We start from the raw sequence: 23,338 nt of genomic DNA, 5'->3' as shown, positions 1-23,338 counted from the left end.
GCAACATCATCTCCTCTCACCGTCCCAGGCCTGCCAAGGTGATCCCAGGGCGGCTGTGGGAGCGGCGGGTTAATAATGACAACGACATCCTAATAATGGTTCCCAGTAACTCCTGTGTCAGTGGGGAGTGTATTAAATGGGACACCAGAGCAGCCTGACTCACAAGGACCCCCTACTTTTCTCTAATGAGAGTTTGATGGAGTGGTTGTGTAGGTAGATAATGCTAAGTTAATGAGATGTCCTATTCCATGAGACTGTTTGCAGTTCCCTGCAGAGTTACTGTGCGTTCGTTACCTCTGTTGATGTATATGCTGTCTTCTTTAGTGTGTGCAGCCGCTTACCTGTTTCTTGTGAACAATCTGTTTATTTCTAGTGTTTCTGTGTGTGTGTGTGTGTGTGTGTGTGTGTGAGAGAGAGAGTTATTTGTGCTCATAGAGCTTTTCTTTTTTTTTTTTTTTGTAGGTTCTTTGTCTTTAAATGTGCTGGTGCATTTTCACATTTTTATCCAGCTGCATTCTCGCACGCAACAGGAAATTAACTGTCACATTTCAGAACCAGTGACAGAGTAAAACCGGCGCTATACAGAGAAAGCTTAAAAAAACAAACCACAACAAAAAAAGAAAGTAATTAAAAAACAGAGAGAGAGAGAAAAGAGAAGCAGACATTATTTTCATAGCAATAGGGAAACGATGGGGGGATGTTTGGTGATGAACAACGCATAAGGTGATGGGAAAGGTAGACGTCTCTAATTGGGAGTCCCACCCCTGTTCTGTGCCACCCTCTTTCTTTTTCTTTCCATCTTTTCGCAGACAATACAGTGAGAAGAAGAAGCTGTCCTAATTAATGCAGATATAATGATGGGTCCAACTGAGGACCTCTGCCCCCTCAGAATGTTGATTAAGGCGCTTTGTGAGTGTGTGTGTGTGTGTGAAGGCGGGCTGGGAGGGGTGGGGGTGTGAATCTAGCAAACAGCTCGGCGGACTAAACCTGGGATTTTGGATAATCATATATTTATGTGTAATATAATTATATGTCTACTGATGCATAGAAGATGAACAGCGCTGATATTTCTTTTCTGACGATGCTGATTTTTATATGGTTATCGCTGAGGTAATTGCTAGTCTGCTTTTGGCTCCTGCATAATGTGGGAGTGCTTAGAAAATCAAAATCAAAATAGTTCCAAGTAAAAAAAAAAAAAAAAAATCTGTAGGGGAGAAAAAAGATGCTGCGGCAGCGCCCACACTGTTTCTGTGGTAAGTGATCTCTAGGAAGAGAGGTGGAAAAACATTACAGCAGCAGGGGCTTAGCATCCGCAATATCGCCGAAAGAAAAATAAAAATAAAACACGGATGTTGCAGATGACAGATTTTAAACTTCCCAAAACAGCTCAAAGATCAGTGTGAAACTCTGCCAGTGTTGCTTAAAGGGGAACGCTACACATTTTGCACATCAGGCTCAGTTTACCCGCCACGGCTCCAGCTGCTCTGCCTCTGAATACTGCAGTGTAATGCCTTCCATGACTTTTGTCGAGTCAAGGAGATAATGGGCTCTGCCCTGCAGATCCTTCATAGCCACACAAGTGTTTCCACTTATTCTGGTCGATTAGACCCCTGCTCCGCTTAGGCTGAGTAGAACAACACTGAAGTTGCACGAGGTCACTCCTTTTCTTGAACTAATATAAATGACAAACATGGAATTTGTTCCAAGCTACAGGTGTGACAAATTACTGGTCCTTGAGAAGAGGTCGAGTCAGCCAAAAATCACTATTACAGATGGTGCTGAGTTTCACAGATGAAAGCGGTCTACCAAGCAGTAGTAAAACAATCCTACGTAAATTAATTCACTTCACTTCACCTCAGGTTTATTTATGTAGTGCCAAATCCCAACAACTGTCGCTTCAAGGTCCTTTACACTGCAAGTTAAAGACCCTGCAGCATTCAGTGGCTGTGAGCAACAACTAGGTGATGGTGAGAAGGAAAAACTCCCTTTTAACAGAAAGAAACCTCCACCAGAACCAGGTTTAGGGAGGGGCGGTCTTCTGGTGTGATCGGTTAAGGTGTGAGGGGAAAGAGGAAAGAATAAAGGATGTGTATGGAGATAAAACATAGAATGTGGGAGAAGGAAAACCCCTGGGGAGTGAAAAGAGGTGAGTCACAGGAAGTTCTGAGCCTGTAGCAGCATAATGATGGGATGGTTCAGGGTCACCTGATCCAGCCCCAACTGTAAGCTTTATCAAAAACTGAAAAGTTTAAGTTTAATCTTAGTACTCTTTTATTAGTTTTATACTGAAATTCTGCACTTAAACAAATGCAAATCCTACTTGATTAAATGTGGCCGCTGGCACTTGTGCTATCTTTAGATTAGTCCTGTTCGGACCACATGTACATTCACATCTCCACTGAGAGCTGGATCAACCCCAGTGTGTCAGAGTAGCCGCATTTTACCTTGAATTTCATGCTATACATGAGGAAGGTTGTCCCTCAGTTGCATCAGTATGTTACAGCACAAGTCAGTGTTGACAGTCTGACTCTGGGGAGTTGAAACGCTCATTTGGATCGCTCCTCAGTATAGTGCACCATTGAAGGCCCAGTAGGATGTGTTTGCTACTGATTGGATCGCTAAATTTTAACAGAGCTAATGTGAGAGTCCTGTCCAGAGACTGAATTAGTGGTGAAGGCAGGTTACGTGGACAAAAGCTGCAATGTTCTGATTAAAGAGTGGCATGTTTATGTGCTAGGAATTAGCATAGCAGTGCTTATCGAGGCCATCTGTGTGTGCTGTAGGAAACCGGCTTTATGGCTGTTTAGAATGATAAAGCTCATAAAAAGCAAAAAAATGTTACACGAGCACAAAGAAATATCAATCGAGTTGAGTTTAAATGTCATATTAAAGTAGGTAATCCTATGAGTTTACGACCTCGTGAGTACAAACTGTGCATATCAAAAGAAAATGATTTGATTTGGCGTCTCTATTTACATCTTTCACAGTAAAACTCGAGCAATGTGAATATCTGACCTGCTTTTGGCAGCAGTCACCCACACAGGTACAAGTGAAGCGGGTAGATTAGCTAAAAAACAACTCTAATTGGTTTGCAGGATGGTGCCAGGCCAATGTGGCATCCCTGTCCAGGTTTCCACTTGGCCAGGCCAGCGGGTTACCATTCAGGCCACGTATCTGCCTGTAGCAGTAATGAGAAGTGCCTCGCTGTTAATGAGATAAACACAGACATTAGATTGGCTCAGCGGGAGCTCAGAGGGAAGGAGAGGGTGAGAGAGAAAAAGAGAAGCGGGTTGGCGGGTGAGACGGAGGCGGCGAGAGAAAGAGAGCGAAAAAGAGCGAGGGAGAGGGTGGCGGGCTCGGCGAGAACGATGATGTGAAAGAGAGGTGGAAGAATATGAAATATTTAGAGCAAAAGGCTCAGTTAATTTCTTGAAAGCACGAAGACGAGATTCATTGTAAGTCGAAGAGCGGTGGCGACGAGTATGTTCTGCCTGCGAAAATGAGAGAATAAGACTGCAGAATGATAATGATGATGATGGTCGTAATGGCAGAGTTGATAAGGAAAGGATAACACACTGCTGCGGTGTAACAGCTATTTTATTGAACAAAATGTTAAAATATTCATGCTCCATATGCTACATGACAGCTCTGCGCCTTTTTTTTTCTGCATTTGCCCACACACACACACACACACAGTGAGGATTGTCAGTTCCTGCTGTGACATTATAACCGTATCTATCATTAAGCAGTCTTTTTCCAGGCACAGCCGCTAATGAACGCACAGGAGTTACAATGAGTTTGTCTAGCAGATTTGGAAAGCTGATGCAAAGTGAAGAGTGTGTGTGTGTGTGGTGTTTTCATGTTGTGTGAGCCGGAGAGCCTCTTTCATCAACTCGTGCATGCTCTGTTGACTGAGTGAAGTGTGTTGTTTCATCATTAAAGTCTCCAAAAGGATACTAAATCCCATAAACCGTCCTTTCAGAATAAAAGCACCACGGTTTTATCTGCCTGCGGCTTTGAGATGATCAAATTCACCCTCTTGTCATTTCCAGGTTTGGCAAGAAGAAGGAAGACAAGAGCAAAGATGCAGCAAAAGCTTCAAAGAGCAAACTGGAGGCACTGAGTGAGGAGGAGCTGGACAGGATCCCTGATGACAGAGATGGGTATGAATCACAAAAAACCCCAACAACAACCAAAAAATTGACATTCTGTGTGTTGTTGTTTTATTATTATTTCACAGTTGAGGGTATGATAACAGAGCGGCTTACAACATGTACAGTAGAATAATAATAGACCAGCATTTGTCACAGTAGTAAAGTGCTGTGATTGGCATCTTACCTGACAGCTCTGATGCACCCACCTGCTCCTCCATAACAACTGCTCAGCCGAATGTCTGTCACAGAAGAAGAATCACAGGGAAAATGTGTAAACCGTGTATTTTTGCTGCGCCTGTGCTCTTGTGTAACGCCTCTCCTCCTTGCTGACAGCTTCGACCCGCGTTACGCCGAGGTCCAATCCAGCCCCGCCACCCCTGATCCGTCCTCCCTCCCTGACGTGGAGGACGATGACAGCGACCCAAACTACGCTCGCATCAACAACTTCCGCCAGCCGCCCTCGCCGCAGTCGTACATCAGCCGTACGGCCTCCCCCGCAGTACCAGCCGGGGTGTCCGGCCCGCAGCAGGCGCCCTTCGAGGACATCGACGGGCTCTACGCCAAGGTGAACAAGTCCAGAGCTCCGCCTGCTTCACAGACCCAGCAGCAGAATCAGGCAGACAGGTGAGAGAGGGACACGGTGGAAAAGTGCTAGATTTAAATAAAATGTTCTCTTAATTTGAGCTCGCAAGTACGATATTACACATCTCTGTGTTTTAAATGCATGTTTGCCATTTGCACCTGTGCTTCTGCACCGAGTTGCGATTTCAGTGTGCAGGTGGAGTCACACAAGGTCACTGGCCATGGTTTGATTGGCATAAGTGAGAGAATATTTACACAAATCTACATTCACGATCTGCTAAACTGAGACATGCATAAAACATGAAGGCATGGTTACACAGCAACAGCAAGCATTTCATTCTCTGTTGTCTTTTCTATAGATTTGACCTTTCATAATCTTTAAAACGTATGCAATATAATTTTTCTGTGACTGTTAGGACAGCTGGCTACAATTAATTGATACGTCACCTTTTACTGGTTTCAACATATTTTCCTTTTAAAATGTTTGCTAAGAGTTAAATGGGTGTCGAGATTATGCAGCCACGCTCTTATCTGTTTGGGAACTTGCTGGTTAGCGTATGGGGAGCAGCTGCCAGTATTTTGGGGGCTTCTGTGAAGCCAATGGACACCTGGGTCAAGATTTCAGTTTCCCCCCTCTGGCAGCTGTTTTTAGTAACACTTTATAATATGACAAAGGGCGTAATTCCTCGGTAATTCAGTGGAATTTCATTGTATTGTATTTGAAATTACAATGTAATTATATTTACTTACAAATTCTTAAAAGGTAGATACACTAGAATAAAGCAAAAACAAGTCACATGTTTACAGGAAACAAAAAATGATGATAATTCAAGTAGTGATTAATTAATTTGAAGTAGTGCCTAAATTCTGGGTTTTCTACCAGAAAAGATTTCTTGGTAATTTTCCATAAAAACAGCTATTTCCAGCTATTTTCCAGGAAAGTAGACACACCTTCCCCGTAGACTCTTTTTGAAAGTTATACATTGATTGTGAAAGGTTATAAAAAATAATAAGTTAGATTTGGTTTTGTCATTACATAGTAAATGGTAAATGGCCTGTATTTATATAGCGCTTTACTAGTCCCTAAGGACCCCAAAGCGCTTTACACAACCAGTCATCCACCCATTCACACACACATTCACACACTGGTGATGGCAAGCTACATTGTAGCCACAGCCACCCTGGGGCGCACTGACAGAGGCGAGGCTGCCGGACACTGGCGCCACCGGGCCCTCTGACCACCACCAGTAGGCAACGGGTGAAGTGTCTTGCCCAAGGACACAACGACCGAGACTGTCCAAGCCGGGGCTCGAACTGGCAACCTTCCGATTACAAGGCGAACTCCCAACTGTATGTTTTTTTTTTTTTCTTGTTAGTTGGTCAGAGAGAACCGTCGGTATCACATTTATATTGATAAAATTGAATAATTGAATATCCATCATACACATCAACATAATGAATATTAAACAAATATGTTTTTTAAAACCGTGAAACCTAAAAAAAACCCTTAGTGACCTTCATTCACCCCATATTACACCACTTGCCCAAAAAAGTACAGCATATAATGTAAGATGGGAAAATATCTTTTGTTTTTCTGCTAATTTACTTAAAGTTACTTTCAGTGTAATCATTTCTTTTTTCATGCCCTTAGTTGTTGGCTTTATTTTAAAGTGTTACACTGTTTCCCTATTCCTGTTTTCAGCTGCAAATAATGCCACAGTGGTTCATCTCCCTTCTAATCCTATCCCTTGCTTCCTCTGCTCCGGCTTTTCCTCAGCCAACGCTAGCACAGTTTCCACTGGTACCCTCCAGCTCAACAGCATCGATGGCAGTCATTGTTAACCCAGACCCCAACTAATACAGTATAGCAATCTTACTCACGATCCACATGTTTTGTAAAGATTTAATGCCGGATGCTCTTCCTGACTCTACCCTCTCCATTTATCTGGGCTTGGAATTTGCACTAGGAGTACAATGGCTTGGGAACCAGAAAGCTTATGGTACCAAAAAATCATGTCTCTTGTCTAAAAATTCAACATTATTCATATTTAGAAAGATTACATGCCTAGTGACGCGCACAAACACAGGGTCCAGGTACAGCGATACACTTCCCTGAAAGCATAAGGTTGCCTCTTCTGAGCCCTCTATTCAATTTAATGTTATTTCAATTTCAAGTCACCAGCTGTATCCTTGTCTGTTCATGCTTGGCACTAAAATCATGCAATCTGGATCGGACACCTCTTGACATACATGCAAAACAAATACAACCAGAATTACTTGAGACAGTTTGAGGAGGCCATGGGTGCCATATGATGAATACTGTGATAATTCAAACACTGCAATTACGGCGATACGTGTTTTTTTTCTTTCTTTCTTTTAACCATGTGAAGTTGACACCAGTAATGCACTGTACTTCTACTTGAAGCGTTAACTATAGGTCATAATAACAGCTTGAACATTTGATCTACAGTCTCTTGAGATCACCAAAATCAAGTCAATCTCTATAGACTCGCATGTTAAAATGTCCAACTTTACAGTGGGGAAAAAAAGGCATGCTTACAAAAACTGTTTAAACTTGATGAATGCTTAAAGTCAGATTTATGTGGACACGAGGCGGCTGTAGCTAGTTGCTGTCTGCTGGGGCTTCACCTCTGTTAATTTGAGTTGCTGCACTGGACTTCTCGACGACGTGCCGTTTTTTCGGGGGGATTTTTAATGCAATTGTCTGGCATATAATATGGCTAACTCTGCTTTTAATTTTATTACCAGGCCATCCAAGAAGTTAGTGCTCCCATACAGCCTATGGATGCACCTCGCATTAGCTACCACTCAACATTCTTATCCAATTGTGGTCAGATTTGGCACTAAAAATCCAAATTGGCTTGCCAAAATGCTAACCTTCAGAGTCGGGCTTCACAAACCAATGGCTCACGTCTCATTAGGTCTATCTAATATCTATCTCATACACTTCTACATGAGTTCAGTCAAGTTTGCCCATTAAAACCTGCCTGTGTGAGATGCTAAGCATCACTCTAGCTTCACAGTCATTGAATTTTATATTATTGCAGTGCTGGAGCTTGGTTTATGTGCCAATCCAATTGATATCCTAAAACATTTTATTTTTCCAACATGAATGGATCTATATCTATGTGCAGAAATAGGAATTGTGCAAGTCGCAGTGTTTTGAGAGGCATTTAAAGTAGTTTAATAATAAAATGTACTTTAATTTGAGTAAAACGTGTCCTTTGTAATATTTGGATGTCAGAGCCCCTCATTGTTAGTCTAACAAAGGGCCCATGCTTTCAGAAATGCACTGCTTATCAATGTTGTCATTCGTTCCATATTATATATTATTACCGCTGCAGTTTTGAGAACCGTAACTTTCAGCTGCTTTTTGTATTTGAGAGAGGAAAAAAAGGAGAAACTCTAAAGAGGATTCTAATGCAAATTTATCATTTCCTGTATGAAATAATACAGGCCATATTAAAAACTTCCCTCAACTTAAACTCTCTGACAGAAAATTACGATTGACTTGCAAATCAAAAACTAAGCCCCAGACACCCCATCTCATCCAGGGAAGAAAAAAAAAAGAGAGAAAGGGATTGGACATGGAAGGGGAGACAGATGGGAAATGGGAAGAAGGGACAGACGGAGGGAGAGAGAGACGAGAAAAAGCAGGGAAAGAGGGGAGAAAACGACGGAGCCAAAGTGGAGAGAAAAACACGCCGGGCAGAGTAAATTCGAGAGAGAAGAAGTGACAGAGGAGAGGATGCAGACAAAAGAGGAGGAGGGATAATTAGCCACAGTCTAGCAGCCTGACAGATCTGTTAGACCACTTTAGCTCTTATCCACTAGTGGTGGGTACTTCATTACCAGCCTGTTTTCTCCCTCTACTCTCTTTCTCCCTCAGTTTCTCTCACACTCTCGGTGTGTCACATATCCATTCTCGCTCCTCTGTTTTGCTCCTAATGTATATTAGACTTTAGCATTAACATGATGGATGAGAGGAGTCTTCTTTGGCTTGTTAACTCTGTGTGAGAGGGTGTCTGTAGAGACAAAAGGATACAAATAAATGTCTAATAATGTAGTTAGAGGACAGCCATACTGCACATGTTCATAATAATTCAATTAATTCATCTCCATCCTACAAGGTAAACCCCTCGTTCAGTTTTTCGCCTTATTTATTGTATTAGTGATCAGTAATAATGAGACAATGTTGGCAAGCTGTCGTATGTCATTGTACTATTAGGAAGTCAATCAGAATATCAAAATAAAGAATGAACTTAATAACAAGTACGGGATGAGGACTACTGGAAGTCTGGCTGCTACTCGTCTGCCCGCTGTCATAGTGCTTCATTTTTCTCATTTATGTGACAGATAGTGACCAACAGTGGCCGTTCCAGGCAATAAGGAGGATGGGAGCGGGAATGACATGCGACACAGGTCGATGGCCATCATTGATTTACCCTATGAAATGTAAATCATCTGCAGATACATTCATTCTTTGCTCCTGTTTGAGTAACTGCAGGGCTGCATGTCAAAGTTGAAGCTACAGTATATTTAAAGCTATCTATGATACTTTGTGTGTGATGACACCCTCATCACGTTGACATCAGTGCATGATTAGAACTGCGATAAAAACTTTTAGCATGAAATGCCCGCTTCCACTTCAATGTGTCACAGGGGTTATCTGATTAATTTTTTAAAGTCGCTCCTTTATGGGGGGGAGAGGTTCGGTTTGTTTGTTTTACACACGGGGACCAGTAAGGAGTGTTTCCTTATTTTAACCCAGACATCACACAAAACATACAGTAAAAACAACAAACTGACTTCTCAAAAATCACAAAACACCAGCTTTGTTTTACAAAGCCCTGCTAGAGAAGCTATTACAGCCTCAAATGTTTATATAATGCAACTTTATGGTTACGTCTCTACTGTCATGATGACCGTCTGTCATCCAAGAGTGCAAAGGCGGCTCACTCTTTTGTAAGGGAACAGTATTGTTCTTTTTAAAAGTACTTTAAGAAGTTCACAGTGCAGTAAAAAGCAAGTGCGAAGTGCAGGCTTTTGTTATTAGCTCTGTTGAAACCCATATTTTTTTAGTTAAATGAATCTAATAACTTTTATTTCATTGTTTAATATGTTTTTTTTTTTAAAAAAACGTTTAGTGAAAAATATCCAGTGAAAACTTTTTGATCACCAGTTTATTTTGTTTCCCCCCCAAAAAACTTGCATATGTTCAAATGTTTTTATGTTATATGGTTTTTACTGATAAATCATTGAGTTGACCTTAAGATCATGGTTGATGTAAGCTAAATGTTACTGGATTGTTATCATGACCTCAGAGATCTACAAACTTTTATCATAATCCATTCAAAACTTTTTGAGCTACCGTGTTTACAAACACGCGAACACATCATGATTAAACATGCAACTATTTTGCTGGTAATAACTGAATGGTAAATGGTAAATGGCCTTTATTTGTATAGCGCTTTACTAGTCCCTAAGGACCCCAAAGCGCTTTACGCAACCAGTCATTCACCCATTCACACACACATTCACACACTGGTGATGGCAAGCTACACTGTAGCCACAGCCACCCTGGGGCGCACTGACAGAGGCGAGGCTGCCGGACACTGGCGCCACTGGGCCCTCTGACCACCACCAGTAGGCAACGGGTGAAGTGTCTTGCCCAAGGACACAACGACCGGGGCTCGAACCGGCAACCTTCTGATTACAAGGCGAACTCCCAACTCTTGAGCCACGATCGCCCCAGTTATTATTCAGTAATAACTGAAATGAGTAAAGAAAATCAACAGCCTATTTATGTAAGATAATTCATAATTTTATTGAGGGGGTTATATTGGTTGGGTCTGATTATTGGGAGGGGGGGCATAACCCCCCTGGAAATTACGCCGCTGCGCGAACGCCACCAAAAACATAACCTCCTTGGGGAAGGTTATCAATCGAATCTGAATTATGACAAAACTAGTAGCTATAGAGAGATCTAGCTGTTTCTTTTCAGGTTATCACATACCTGCAGCAACAGACAGCAGAAAGATTCGCAAACGTTTCCAAAACCGGTGAAAGCAGCGGGACGGAGACGGGATCAATAAGGATCTAACAGCTAATAACAAATGTGTCCGTCACTTAAGATGTGTCATTCATAATCTACAGGTTAATAATTAAACCATACCTTGTTACTGAATTCCATGAAAGCGTGAATAGATGCCTCCCCCTTAACTCCTAATAGGATGTGGCAGCTTTAATTAGCAAAGCAACTATCAATACACAGCTGCCGGGGTGAGATTGTGTGTCACATCAAGTGTTTTGTGTCTCTTCCGTGAGTGTTGTGGTAATGTTGAATGAAACAGGGACGAGCTTTAAAGTAAACGTGACCCACGTCTGGATGAAATCGTGTTTGTTACTTACAGGAGAGAACAGTTTCCCAACTGGGACTGTTGTGGAGGGCCGCACCAATAAGCTGAACTGCTACTGTTAGGGCCTCGTTTTAACATCTAGCCTTAAATGTTACAAACAATGCTACAAACTCATCTCTGTAATAGGCTTCAGTCACCTGTGTTGTCGTTTTCAGTATGAACTAAAGAGGTATTGTGTGTTTAAGCAGTTTTCCTTTTTGTGATCTAGAGTTGTGGTAATAGACGAGAGTTTTCCTTTAAATACAGTAGCAGCGTCACTGAGATCATATAGTACATACAAAAGGCGCACATGCACTTTCATAACTGCTTTTCTTTCTCATTTTTTTGGGTAAAGTCTGCACATCTGTTAAAACACGTTGCTGGTCATGAGGTTGGAACCTCTGTGCCTTTTATTCACACACATAAACGCACACACACAGTCAGAAATAGACGCGCACACACACAGCCACCCACATGTAATATTTCTGTGAGAAAGCCCAGCGTAACCTAGCAACATTTCTGTGTGTGGTCCAGTGGGTTTTATCCACACAAAATCACAGGTGTAAGCTCGTTTATTGCGTTTGTGTTTCTGTAAGTTGAAGCGCAAACTGGCCTGCTTCTGACTTTTTAGACCTTCTGCTCCTACAAAGTAGTTCCTTTTTAATTTGTTGCATGTGACATTCTTATTAAAACCTCTCAGTTTTAATGATACTTCCCAAAAATATGATTTATAAAGAAATATGAAATCCTTAAGCTAATTTATCTAGTTGATTTTGGAGGTTGGTATATATATAAATGCTTCGTTGTCATCTGAGACATGCCGGTGCCCCCTCCCCTCAACTTCCTGTCAAGGCCCCTCAGCGGTGGACTTCCAGCACTGTCTCCCTAATTCGCTGTCGGACATTTTCATTAGACCTCCGATGGCAGGTGTGTACGCTGATGAGCGTCGCATTCGATTAGAGCTGTGCTAGAAGCTGACCTGTGGAGAAAAAAGGTTGGCTATGCTTGTCAAATTTTATTAGCCAGGAGGCAGTCTTTGTAGCTGGAGCAAGAAAGATGAGATGAAAGAGGAGTGAGAAAGAACAGGAGGCCAAAGAGCAGAGATGTGAAGGCTCGTGAGGGGTTGTGTCGTAAATTGCGACACTGTGCTAAGAACGGGAAGACGAGGCTAAGTAAACGGCACGTTGCTGCCGTGGTTGGAGCAGTGGCATGAGGATTACATGCCTCTAGGTTTACCTGACACTGTGGCAAACTGGAATGCTCAAATCACTCCAGACAAGCATGAGTAATTGTTGAAATATTTTAGGAAAAGTGCTACACGCGCTGTTGGATTTAGAAATGTTACGTCTTTTTTTTTTTTTTTTTTTAGCAATGTCATGAATAGCACTGGTTTCTTTGCATTCTCTGAATTTTGGTGCAATAGAGGAAGCAGTTTTATTCTGCTACAGGCAGAAGCAGCGTTAAAGAGGCGCAAAGCAGACTTTATATAATGAGACTGCTCATTAAGACAAATGCAGAAATTTACCTTTTCTGTACTGCAGAAAACAGAAGCAGAAAAATGCAACTTCTTGTGTTCTGCCGAGGATTTTAGCCGCCCGACAGCATCTGCCTGAAGTAGACTTCTAGTTGAAAACAACGCTTCATTAGTGTGTACTCCATATTAAGACCTTTGTGTCTTTTTTTTATTTGTGATCTATCTAAGCCAGGGGTGGGCAATCTCAGCCCACGAGGGCCGGTGCCCCTGCAGGTTTTTAGATGTGTCCTCGAACCAACACAGCTGATTTAAATGGCTAAATTAGCTCCTCAACATGTCCTGAAGTTCTCCAGAGGCCTGGTAACAAACTAATCATGTGATTCAGGTGTGTTGACCCAAGGTGAGATCTAAAACCTGCAGGGACACCGGCCCTCGTGGACTGAGATAGCCCACCCCTGATCTAAGCTGTTAAAATGTTTCCCGTTGCTCTGTTCTCTGTGGTCAGTTACATAGAGTGAGCAGCCTGTTTTACCGGAGGCTAGTTTGAGATTGTCAGTTAATCAATTTATTGTTATCATTACCACGCGCTTGTCTAACAACAGAAAACAGATGCATGGTGAGTAATGTGTTTGTTGAGCAGGATGCTGGGGGTCAGCGAATTAATTTGGACTTCCGAAAACCTTTTTTTTTTTTTTTTTGGCAGGGGGGCATTGTTGGCTTTTGACATGTATGCATAGGCTGAGCTGTGATCAGTGTAACCAAAAGCATCTTCTTCTCCACCTTATTTAATTTTATTTGTATATTTATAAGGTCAAGATATTAAAAAACAATAACCGGTGCTGAATTACTGGATTTTTGAAGAGCCTTCGCACTAGACTAGACTGCCACGGCCTTTGACCTCCGCTGTCTCCATGCCTGTCCAAATAGAGGTGTCGTGGGTAAAGAATAAGATCATGGAAGCAAATGAGCTTTCTCCCAATGTGTCTGTGTTCTCCCTTGGGTGAGGACTTAACCCACTGGTGTGGGGCTGGAACTACAGCAGGGTCATTTGAGCTGGTTAGGCGAACCGACTAAGATGCCTCATAGGTGAGATGTTTTTTGGCAGAACCAGCCCAGAGGAGACCCTGAGGCTGACCTGAAAATGCTAGCAAGATTACATCTGTATCAGAGCTATCTTCACAGAAGAGAGAGCTTTTTACTGGCGCTCAGACATCCTGGACAGTTGAAGGTGGATGGGTGTAGAGATTGATTGATAGCATCTTTCTTAGCATATCAATTTCATTATGGGTTAAAAAAAAAAAAACAGTCTGAGTTACTCTTGTATGTATTAGTACTCAGTTTCAGGTTTCAGTAAGAATCAGTGTAACTGATAGAAAATGAATGTGTTCCATTGGTTGTGGTTCTTTAGGGCAACAGTAAAAGGAGGAAAAAACTCTTTGTTTTTCCGTTGCTTTTAGTTTGGAGCGCCAATGAGTTTCTGTCTGAGTCTGTTTCCAATATTTCACCAGGAAGCCAAACATTGACCATGCACTTTGAAGTGTGCTTACCTCCAGCATGCAAGCAGCAAAGAAAAGCCTGCCCGTCTGAGCTCTTTTCCCCCAGTGCGTTGTGTTAAAATCAGCTGGCCCCTGCAAGAAGAAGTCGCCAAACCAGCCGGCGGCAGTGCACACTTCCTAATTAGTCTGCCCTCACACTGGCTAACACCACAGGATAGTTGCTTTTCTCACACATTTTCTCCCGCTTGCTTTCCTATCACTGGTGCGTCTGTTCTCTCGGCCTAGTCCCCCTGTTCGTGCTTTTACTCCTTTTCCAAGTTGCCATCTCAGTCTTTATGTTGCTGTTTACTTCTGCTCTCATTCTGTCGTCTGACGCAGCTTTCATTTCCTGCTACTGTGTCTCATCTTCTCCCTCTCCATCTCCGTCCTCCTCCAGTTTTCCTTCTCACAGCGCTGTTAGATCAGTCTGTGTAGTCAGGTACTGTGAAGTATGCATGGGATAAAGTATTTGAACGAGACGTAACTTAAATGATGTCAATTTTCTGTACTTGAGTTGATATGGCAAAATAACACTTTAGACTGCAACGAAGCAATAAATCCATAAAGGCTTTACATGTCGGTCACTTAGACTGAACATTAATGTACAAATGGCAGAAAATCACTACAAAACTCTGGTTCCTCACATAATGAGAACCCGTGTCTTTGTTTTAAACCAGTCATTCACCTGGTTTTATTTTTCACTACACAATACTCGCTAACTAAAGAACCATGAGAACACAACAATAGTCTCAACCACTCAATACACCCTCTGTGTGTATTTCTCAGACAGAGAAACCCATTTGATGTGTATTTGCACTCAGAAAGTTCTGCAGAATCCCAACCAACCGACTTACTTCTGCCACTTTTCTGGGTGTGGGTCATAGGACCAGCAGTTTAAACAAGAATGCCCACACCTCCTTTCTCTTCCGCCACCTCCCCCACTTTTTCTAGAGACCATCAAGGTGTTCACATAATCTCTCCAGTGTATCCTGGCTATGGTGCGGGGTCTCCTAGCAGTTGAAGCTCACCTTGGAGGCAATCAGGAGGCATCGTGATCAGGTGCCCAAACCACCACAACTGGCTTCTTCTAATGTGTAGGAGTAGCAGGTCTACTGGGCCCCTTCCAAATGACAGAGCTTTCAGCCAGAAGACTCCTGTGAAGTAGATGATCATTTTGTTACCTTACCTGGATTGAGACCCCAATCTGGAGCCAGATCTGGGAAGAGTGCCTGGTGGCTAGGGGTACAGTAGGCTTAGCCTGAACAAGCCACATGGACCAGGACTTATGTGGATCAAGCTGCAGCCCTCGGTGGACCCATCCCCAGTTTCCAAAATTGTTTCTGCAAATGTACCTATGTAAATTTAAAGTCAACCTTAAAGTTGGCCACCATTCTTCATTTTTTGTCTGCTTATGATTTTTTGCACTGCTGCTAAGGTTCCTCGTGGATCGCTCCATAGAAGTCCCCGTTTAAACAGAGACCCTATGATTTAAATTTCATGTCAGAAAAGAGAATGAAGGCACTGTGAGCCAAATGTTCTCTCTGGTCTTTTAGGATGTTACAGTAGAACTCCCCAGTGACAGTCTGACACTTTGAATGTCAGAAAAATGATATTCATGCTTGTTGTGCTATTATGAACCTTGCCTCAGGAGAGTGCAGGCTCTTCCACTGAAGACTGCCATTCGGTCTATGTTGTAGCAGCACAGAGAGCTCACAGCAGCTGTGAAATCATAAACGTCCGTGTGGTCAGATCAGGACTTCCAGGATGGGATCCAAATGTAGCAGAAGCACTGGGTGTGGAGCAGCACTTCACAAGGACTCAAGCTTCAAGGGCCAAATTTAATTTGGGAATATTTCTTCAGTTTCTTTTCCTTTCTTTCTTTCTTTGTAAGAAAAAAGGTAGTCAAAGTAATTTGAGTAATGCTAGGCAACAGTACATGATGGGCGAGGCTGAGTGACTTTTCAAATAACCACAGTCGCAGTGTTGCTTCTCTAATTAAGCCATAAATAATAGAAAAGTTCATAAAAGGTTTTCCCAGATTACTTCAAATCTGAGGAATGCCAGCCCTGTTTCTCAACTGGAGGGTAACTCATTTCAGTGCCTTGATGTCATTAACAGTCCTGTGTCACATTAGAGAAAAACTGTGCTCACTAAGGCTTAGAACAACTGAGCTGAATGGCTCTGGCCTCGGGCCGGCAGACTGCAGCAGTTATTAGCTGCTGATGACAACGGGGTAGCTTACCTGTCCGTCTCTCTTAACACACGTATATAGGACAGGACAAGCAAATGTGCGTGCGTGTACAGCCACTCATTAATCCCTCTGAACCTCTTCTTTCACTGTTTGGAAAGCAGCCTGCTCGAATTGTCAGCCCATCAAACTGCTACTTCGCAAACCTCCAGCCTCTCCTGCACCCCCCCGCACCCATCCACCCTCATCTAATGTTTTATCCAGAATCAGCGTCTGTCTTCAGCCATTAATATGATAATATTTGGCGTTGTCAGTGATGGAGGCCGTGGCATAATGAGATAATTACAGTGTTGTTTCATTTGGAGAGCGACACGCACGCTCAATCAAAATGGCAGGCCTAATTACGGGCCCAGGGATTGGCTAATGGGATCGCTAGAAGAGGGGTGGCATGAAAAGGGGGGGGGGGCCTTAACTTGGCCATGTGCTTTTATTCTCCACAGGTCTGTTTGTTTGTGTGTTTGCGTGATGGGCAGCAGAGGGTAAGACTACTGAAAAGCTAGCAGTAAGTGAATAAAAAGAAAAATGCAAGAGATGAAGTGTGAATATCTTAATAGCAAGGTTGTCTGTGGGACACTTGGGGGGGAAACTGAGATGAGTATTGATTAACTGTGCATTGAAACCAGCCATTAAACCAATCTGAAGAAGCAACAATTAGTGCGGTACTGGGAGTAATGCCGCCTCAGATATCCATCTTCATAAAACAGAAGCATCTGCGCTGGCGTTTCATAACAGCACGGAAACTTTTGGAAAGTTCTTTTCCTCATGGCAGCAAGTTAGGATCGAGTTTTGCGCCCAAAGTGTTGACAGGGACTTGTTGGCAGAGGACGCACACGCGCACAGAACAACGACAACAACAGTGTGCATACCAACATACTGACACGGGAGTGTGTGTGTGTGTGTTTGTGTCTGTTTAGGCATCTTTGTGGGGACCAAAAATTGGAATGTTACTATACTTGTGAGGACCAAACATCACTTATGAGGACACAAGTGCCGGTCGTCACGAGTTTGAAGGCATTTTTGAGACTTAAAATGTGGTTTTAGTGTCAGTGTTACAGTTAGGTTATGGTTAATTTTAGGCTGAGGGTTAGGATTAAGTATTCATTTTTGATGGTTAGGGTTAGGGTAAGCGGCTAGGGAAAGCATTATGTCAATTAGATGTCCTCACTGCGATATCAAAACGAGAATGTGTGTGTGTGTGAGAGAGACTCAGCTTTCTCTCCCCCTTAAGTTGAAGACATGTATACCCAGGCACAATCACATTGTCACTGTGTGTCCCGCATACCAAATTATAAGGATCAATCACCCGTTTGTACATTACAGATATTTGGTGTACACACACACACACACACACACACACACACACTCAGCCTGATTTTCTAATTAAAGGCAGGGTCACAAGAGAGACTTAAACACGTAATCTATGTACTTCACTAATGAACCTCTGCCTCTCGCACACACTCTCCCTCTCTCCTTTGCTCCGGTTTGGTCTAATGGTCTGCCTGGAGGTCAGACCATTAGAATGTACGGCGTTACACACGTGTGATAAAGGGTGCGTGGGAGTTTTGTCAGACAAAAAGGTTGGCCTCTGAGGGCATTCGAGTTTTACAGATGTGTGTGTGTGGGGGGGGGGGTTTGAAGGAAAGTTGCTCTTCCTATTCTGTTTTTCCCTCCCGAGTTTGAACACCTTCTTAAGGCGTGTATCTCCCGAGGACATAGAAATGGCAAACGAACTGCATATCAGTGTCAATATTAGATACCCGTCCCCGCTGCAGCCAGTAAACACAGATAAACGACAGCACTGTGTCGCACTTTGGTAGCACATCCCGAAGGATTGTGCTCGCTCAGGCGCAAACCGTCTGTTGCCTTTGGTGTGCGCGTGCGTCCCCACGCTTGTTTGTGTGCGCCCGACTCTGTAGTGCCAGGTGTGTGAGCCTTATCTGGCATTAAGGTCCAGTGAGCATGATGATGTTTCTCTTTAAGTTTTGTCCCCATTCTGTCTCGTTCATATCTCCTTGCTGGCAGTCGCTTGCACTTTTGTGGCGCCTATGTATTCTTCTTTTTTGTTTTTTGCCTTTTGGTGACCTCTAGGTCGGGTTCGGCCTCACCTTTTGGGTGGTTTATTTGTCTGTATCTGAATCCGGGATGGCACCTCGTTGCTCTTTGTGACATCAGAGTGAAAAGACAAAAAACGTGGAATGTTTCAGCTCCGTTTCTCTCTGCTGCGGTTTTCTCTGTCAGCTGAAAAGTTCAACAGAGGCACTGATGTCTTTGTGGATATTTTCTGTCTTGCCCGTCAGTCTTCCTGTGCAGTCAGGGCTTGTCATCGTGAAGCCAAAGAACATTGGCGGCTTTAACAAAAGATTAAGCTGAATATGTTCCACCTGCCTTCTTGCTTCACTTCTGAATTCCCACCTGTGTTGGATGCTCGGCTCTTCATCCTGCAAAGGAGATTTAAAAAAAGAAGAAGTTTTTTTTTGTCTTATTTTGTTTAGTTTTTCTTGTTGCTTCTCTCCAAAATAGTGTGTGTTTGCCATTATTAACCCTTCCTGTTGTGCTCGTCTCTGCAGTGATCAGCGTCTCCATGGAATGCGCAGGGAGTACATGCAAGCCCGAGCCGCCCCGGGTTACGAGGAGCTAGACGCAGCACGGCGCCGAATCCTGGAGTATGATCCAAACCGGGTGAGTGTGCGTGCTTTTTTTCGGGGTGTTGTAGTTGGTTTAAACTGGACACCAGTTTAAAAGATGGTGAAATGAAGAGTGCATGTCTGTGTGTGCTTGTTTCCAAAGCACTCCTGAGAGACCACTGTGTTTTCCTGTGTGTCGTTCTCAGGCTGGTCTCAGCTTCTTGTTAACATTTGTGGGGCCTGTGTGCCATCGAGGAGCTGCCCGCTTTCCTCTTCATTTGGTATATGGAGAGATCTATTAGACTGGTGACATTTCCATCCCACCTTTCTTTTAGCTCCGCTTTATCTCTTTCTTTTGTTTCCTATTGCTTTTCCTTCTCTCCACCCCTCACCCCCCTTTTCTTTTCTACAAAGGCCTGAAATCCCTGATTGTTGCCTCTCCCAACCAGACTGCACTGCTAAATGTCCCTGAACCTGTATTGATCCGGCCTGAGGAATCATTTCATTTACCTCTGTACACTCCCAAACTCGGCATACTCGCCATGGAAATCAATAGCCATTTATCAAGCATTTTAAAAGGGATTTTTTTAATAGCGAGCCCAAAGATGCAGAAAATCACACTTTGATCCAAATCACAATCGCCGAATCTCGCCACGGCATTTCCACTGAGCGAGATTTGGCTTTCATTAGGTAACGCGAGGAGAGAAGCAGAGGCATCTGGGAAATATGGATTTACTGACCGCATCGCCGCAACAAAATCACCTGATACAACCGGCCTCCTGCCGCGTTCACGTCCTCACTTATTGTAGTCTGTGTCTATTGAGCAATGAAGCCCCGTGAACCAGTCTTCATTAGGCACTCTCAGACACACGCCACAGTAGCTGTCTCTGAGGCCCGAGGGGCTTTGTCACTCATTACGCATCCCTATGCAGCATGTGTTTCTGCCTCGGATCACCGTGACTCAGTCGGTACCCAAACTCTGATGCAATTAAAGCGCAGCAAGCATGAGGTGCAACCTCTGATCAGTTTGTTATTTTTTTTACCCAAAAAGAAGACAACGGTGTCCACAGCAGAAACCAGCAGTGGCTTTCTCCCCTGAGGAGACTGATAATGAAACACTGCACTTACCAGCACACACACGCACACACACGTAGTGTGAATAGACACAGGCAAACATCAAGGAAATTCTAGTGGGAACATAAAAAAAAGAAGATATTGGCAGGATATTTTGATTCATAACATGATGATATATAACTACATTCACAGACATCGATTAAGCTTTTATGGAGTATATTGCTTGAGTGCTTAGTTCTTATATTTCTTTCTTTCAAGTTCAGATCTATCAGAAACCCCTTTCCTCGCACTCAGACGTACGGCTGTTTGCACAGATTTCCTGCACTCTGCTTTAACCTCTCCTTTGCACTGAAGTTGCTTCTGTTTGCTCATGAAACTTCTGCTCTCTGATTTTCCTCCTTTTCTTTTTCTGGCACACAGGTTATGTTTGATGGCTGAGTGGTTAGAGCGCATGTCAAACAGGTACCTCTCCCAGAGGAGCGGGTTTCTACTTCAGTCACTGCTCTTCCCCTGCATCGCTCGTCCAATCTGTAATATAATTCAGTATCCAGTAAAGGTGAAAAACTTAACATAATGCTCTTTGGTTTAATAATTAACCAAACTTCAGTACAATCACAGAGATGGTGTGTTTGGCCAATGGAAAGGTTCTGTTAGAGATGTAAGATTATCCAAAGTAGACTAAATTATCGAGTAAAGACAATAATGTATTCCCATTAGTTTATGGGACTTGATTTAATCTACTCCAGAGAACACCTCAGTAATTACTTTATAGGAGAAAATACCTTAAAATTTCATTGTACAAATCTCTTTTATTTTAAATCTAAATCTAAATTCACTGTTTTGAGAAAACAATAAAAGAATTATCCTCCACTTTAAAATACCAGCATGAGACAAGTGTAAGACATAATTAAGCCCTGTTGTGTTTGTGTTGTTCACTTTCTGGGGGCTGAAAAAAGTTGATCAGCAGTGCTTATATCGTGTGATCATCGGGATATATGAAGTGGGAATCACCAGACATCTCACAATACGATGTCAGCTATTACATTTGCACTCAGCACCGTCCGGTTCTATAGTAATATTACTAAAGCCAGCTGAGTCGAGTTCTCTCGAGTTGTTCTCATTGACAAAGTCTGTATTTATAAATTTGACTGCAATTATTTTCAAACTTTGGACAACGTCTCTGAGAGTGATGGCAGTCATTCCAAATCAGACTGCAACTGTTTGCAGAAAGGTTGCAACCTGTGCAATCACCTTGTGATCAAAAGTGTGCAACACCCTGAAAGTCTGGGCAGCCATTCAGTCACCACGAGTTGCGATTGTTCACAGAACATGAAAAAAATTACAATCACCGTCCAGCCACCAATTTAGTTTTATTTCTTTGTTTATTTCAGTAGCTGTAGGGAGCTCGCTGTCCTATCATTAGTTGTGTGACTGAGCCGTTAGCTTGCTCTGAATTAGGCGTAAGCTTTGTCAAGCTAACCGTGTCCAGCGTTGGGTAGTTTTTTGGTTGAGATGATTTAATCTAAGTTTGCTCAGGTCCCGGAATAATAACTAAATAATTAATAATAAAATATCAATATTTGGTGTCCCCGTGTCGATACATTATCGCCATGCACAATATTGCAGTTCCACGCTATCTCAAAACCCCCCCACCCCTCCCCCTACAGGATATTGCTGCACATTCACCTTCTTACCTTACTTTCTCTCTCGATGGTATGGGGCGAGCATAAATACAGAGCGCTTGAGCGTGGCACTCACTCGCTTACAACGGCCTTGTTTTATCAGCCTTTTAGTTGCCACCACTTCTACCACGCCACGCTGCTCTTTTATACTCGGCCCTTTTCTGCAGCCTTGAATGGTTAAAAAGGCTTTCCGAGCTCTCCGCACAAGGCCAGGAGCACACATCTCCTTCTGTCAGCTGTGTGTGTGTTAGAAAGAGAAGTGTGTCTGTGTGAGTGTGTCTGGGTACCACACTAACCTAAACGGACATAAACAAAAGCAGGAATCAAAGACTATGGTTACAATATCTATTCGTGTCTTTGTTTATTTTAGTTTTTCCCAGCGTTCACGGTTTAGAGGTGGAGTTCACCGTGCGGGTCTGTGTCACTGGCTTTGTGTGTATATGTGAGCACGCCCATGTGGTTAAATCTGGTCTTCAAAAAGGGCTTCGTGTCGCTTTCTCATTTCTTTCCTCTAACCCTGCTTCCTCTGTGTTCCTGTCTGTCTATCTGTCTCTAATTTGACCCGTCCTCCATGTTCCCTGTCTGTGGATAGGTCACACTTGTAATTATGCCAATCACACTGTCCCCACTCTCTCTGTTTTCTCCGTATGCTAATGATAGGCTCCCTTTAATGTCTTGATGGCCAATTAAGCCACAAAAGTACACGAGAAGTTTCTTTTTTTAGACTTCTTTGTTCTGTAAGATCAGTCAGCTGTTGCAGAGACTTCTCTTGACATGGTTGTTTATTATAGTTCGATAAAGGCAATAACATATCAGCTTAACTCGCCGCGCTGCACATGGGCTTATAAATTTGTTGACTCCGCTTGTTGCTACGACACCACTGATGACATCATAATCTAATGATCTAATATTCAAGTGGATTTTGGCGTAAAGCTCTGATTGTGTTGTGTGACATTCAGTTTTGTGATGTGGTGAGACTTGAGCTTTCTAGCACGAGACTGTGAAAGTCCTACTTCAGCTTGTGTAACAACTCAGTTTAAGCGGCCTAATGTTGGATCGGATCCTCGGGTGTGTTTGGGTTGGTTTCAACACTCTTTTTGTCTGATTGGATCTTTTTTCTTCGATTGTTTTAGGCTGGATGTAAATGACATGGTTGTTGCACTTGTATTTTGGTCATTTTACTTTGATTATCCTCTAATTTCCTTTCTTGTTTCCTTCTTGTTTGCTCTCGTTCTTTCTTGCTCGACATTGCCATGCATTGTTGAGGACTGTCACCTCACAGCATTTGGTTTCAGTATCATTCAGTTTTAGGGGTTTTATTGGTTTTACAGATGATTCCAATTTAAAATATGTCATACATGTCGCTAATAAACAAGCAACACAGTCACAAGCACGTCTGAATAATGAAAAATTTATGGAAGAAGAAGAACATTATTAAATTAGTTAAAAATGAATGCTGGATAACTGGTATGATAAGAGGGTATAAAAACAGAGCGCTCACCGTGTAACAGTTTGAGCAGCTCGTTGCCTACATTATAAATGTACC

The 23,338-nt window shown here is 42.8% G+C and overlaps 1 protein-coding gene across 1 annotated transcript in view; it reads left to right on the top strand.

The window, feature by feature from the left end:
- The window catches only part of pard3ba (par-3 family cell polarity regulator beta a), a 196,633-nt gene that overhangs the window by 134,596 nt on the left and 38,699 nt on the right, over positions 1–23,338 (top strand). The window contains exons 20-22 of the mRNA XM_084922436.1: positions 4,053–4,163; positions 4,488–4,778; positions 18,980–19,091. Coding sequence (XP_084778562.1) covers positions 4,053–4,163; positions 4,488–4,778; positions 18,980–19,091 — 514 coding nt within the window. The remainder of the gene's footprint in view (positions 1–4,052; positions 4,164–4,487; positions 4,779–18,979; positions 19,092–23,338) is intronic.

This window comes from Perissodus microlepis, chromosome 23, assembly GCF_051167445.1.
Source record: "Perissodus microlepis isolate ML-2025 ecotype Zambia chromosome 23, ASM5116744v1, whole genome shotgun sequence".
Taxonomy (NCBI): domain Eukaryota; kingdom Metazoa; phylum Chordata; class Actinopteri; order Cichliformes; family Cichlidae; genus Perissodus; species Perissodus microlepis.
Note: the sequence above shows the minus strand (reverse complement) of the source record. Positions and strands in the feature narration are given on the sequence as shown.